This window comes from Etheostoma cragini, chromosome 4 (genome assembly GCF_013103735.1).
Source record: "Etheostoma cragini isolate CJK2018 chromosome 4, CSU_Ecrag_1.0, whole genome shotgun sequence".
NCBI lineage: Eukaryota > Metazoa > Chordata > Actinopteri > Perciformes > Percidae > Etheostoma > Etheostoma cragini.
The window spans coordinates 22,836,863-22,838,914 of NC_048410.1; the positions used below are offsets into that span (position 1 = coordinate 22,836,863).

Genomic DNA, 2,052 nt, shown 5'->3' on the forward strand with positions numbered 1-2,052 from the left:
TAATAGTTGATTTCAAAATGCACCTAAATTGTTTTGCATTTTGTGATTTTTCCGTTGAATAAAAAAACTATTTTCCATCCATATATTTAATCGAGGATTTCTTTAAATTTAAAAAAAAAATCTCGTCTCGTCTCGTTCTCGTGAACCCAATCTCGTGATGTGTCTCGTCTCGTGGAGTAAGCGTCTCGTCACACCCCTAACATATATAATTATTTACAGAACCTGGACTGAAATATAACAAAATTAGGTACAGTTGAGAGTTTACTTTTACACCTAGCTAAAACCAATGCAGTCTCATATACAGCCCTGCGATATTCAGCTTTCATGAAGATTATAATGTTCCTTTTTTTGGAGAAACGAGTAGAGGTGTTTACTCACATTTATGGTCCCTTTTGGGGGGCGTAGTTTGTGGTGCAGTTGATTTGTATTGCATTCTTTCCCAAATTTAGTCTACTCTTATTAATATGTAAAACAGTTCATCAGCCTCCTAAGAGAAATACATATAATCCTCTATTTAAACTGTTGGAACATTATAATTTTCCTAATGGTAGCCTTTGTTGTATATATCTTCTTATTTTTACTTTTTTATGTTGTTTACTTGAATGTTATGTTTGTCTGTGGACCAAATTTGTTATAAATGTCTTGTCACCGTGGGATAGAGGGAAACGCAATTTCGATTTCTTTGTATGTTTTTGACATGTGAAGAAATTGACAATAAAGCAGACTTTGACTTTGACTTTTGACTTGTTGCTGGGCTGTTGAATTGGAGTGCATTAGTTTTATCTAGTTGGGATTGTTAAGGATTACTAAGTGTAAAGGATTTTTAAGGCAGATATTGCTACATATTTGCGATACATACATATGTTTATAAATCCGATATATCGGCCGATATATATATATATATATATATATATATATATATATATATATATATATATATATATATCTCTCTCTATCCAGAAACGTGTAACAAAACAGATTTCCCTAACATTAGTTATTGTAGTTATTTATGAGTTCTCACTAAAATAATTTGATAATGCAATTTAAAAAATAAACTTTTTTTGTTTTACAACAGAACATCAAAATATGTTAACGTTCTGATCAATGTATAAAAATACAAACTTAAGACATTAAACTTAAAGTCCTTAGAACAAAAACAACAGGGACGTTAAAGAGAGCTGTCTGGTGGACAAACTATGCAACGCCAACACTCATAACGTGGTTGAAGGGTGTTTTGTCCGTTTTTATTTATTTTTTAAATATTACTTTGTCTGCCATTAGGAATAGTGATAGTTTGGAAAATGTCTAATATCGGCTTGATAAATCGGTCTGGCTCTATTGTCTCTAATACACTGAATAGAAGTATCAAGCCGTTAACCTGAACCTGAGGAAATTATCCAGGATGTTTAGAACATTTTGGAAAGGACTTGTAATCGCTATGGTCTGACTGATGCAAATGGTTTTGATTTTGATGAGATGATGATTAAGTTGCCCATGTCAGTATTTCTGCAGCAGAGTTTGTTCAGCAGATGTTTTAATATGATACTAACGTTTGTTGAATTTAATTCCAGCACCATGAATCACAATGAGCTGACTGTTCTTCCGTCTCTTGGAGATGTTTCCTCAAATATCACCTTGCTGTCATTGTAAGTATCTCCTTAAGGTTTTTTAGCCCCTCTCAATAAGTTTTGAATATTAATATCTAAAGGCATGCCTCCTTTTAAAGTCTTTTTTTCTTTACATGCTTCTCCTAAAGATAAAAGACATTTTTTGCAAAGCGCATCCATCTTATGTTGAGTTTAGAACCTTTTGGCATGGTTGGATATTTTAAGCTTTTAATGCATTATTTTGTTTACACAAATATGCTATAACCAAAACACTGGTAAGGTACAATTAGGTATTGTCTTTTGTTGCATACCAACATATATTAGTCTTTACTTATATATATATATATATATATATATATATATATATTAGGGCTGTCAAAAATAGCGCGTTAACGACGTTAATTAGTTTTTTGTTGTTAATTACGTCAATTTTTTTAACGCATTT

The 2,052-nt window shown here is 31.5% G+C and overlaps 1 protein-coding gene across 1 annotated transcript in view; it reads left to right on the forward strand.

The window, feature by feature from the left end:
• The window catches only part of lrig2 (leucine-rich repeats and immunoglobulin-like domains 2), a 23,657-nt gene that overhangs the window by 1,506 nt on the left and 20,099 nt on the right, over window positions 1-2,052 (forward strand). The window contains exon 2 of the mRNA XM_034868311.1: window positions 1,572-1,646. Within this exon, the coding sequence (XP_034724202.1) occupies window positions 1,572-1,646 (75 nt within the window). The remainder of the gene's footprint in view (window positions 1-1,571; window positions 1,647-2,052) is intronic.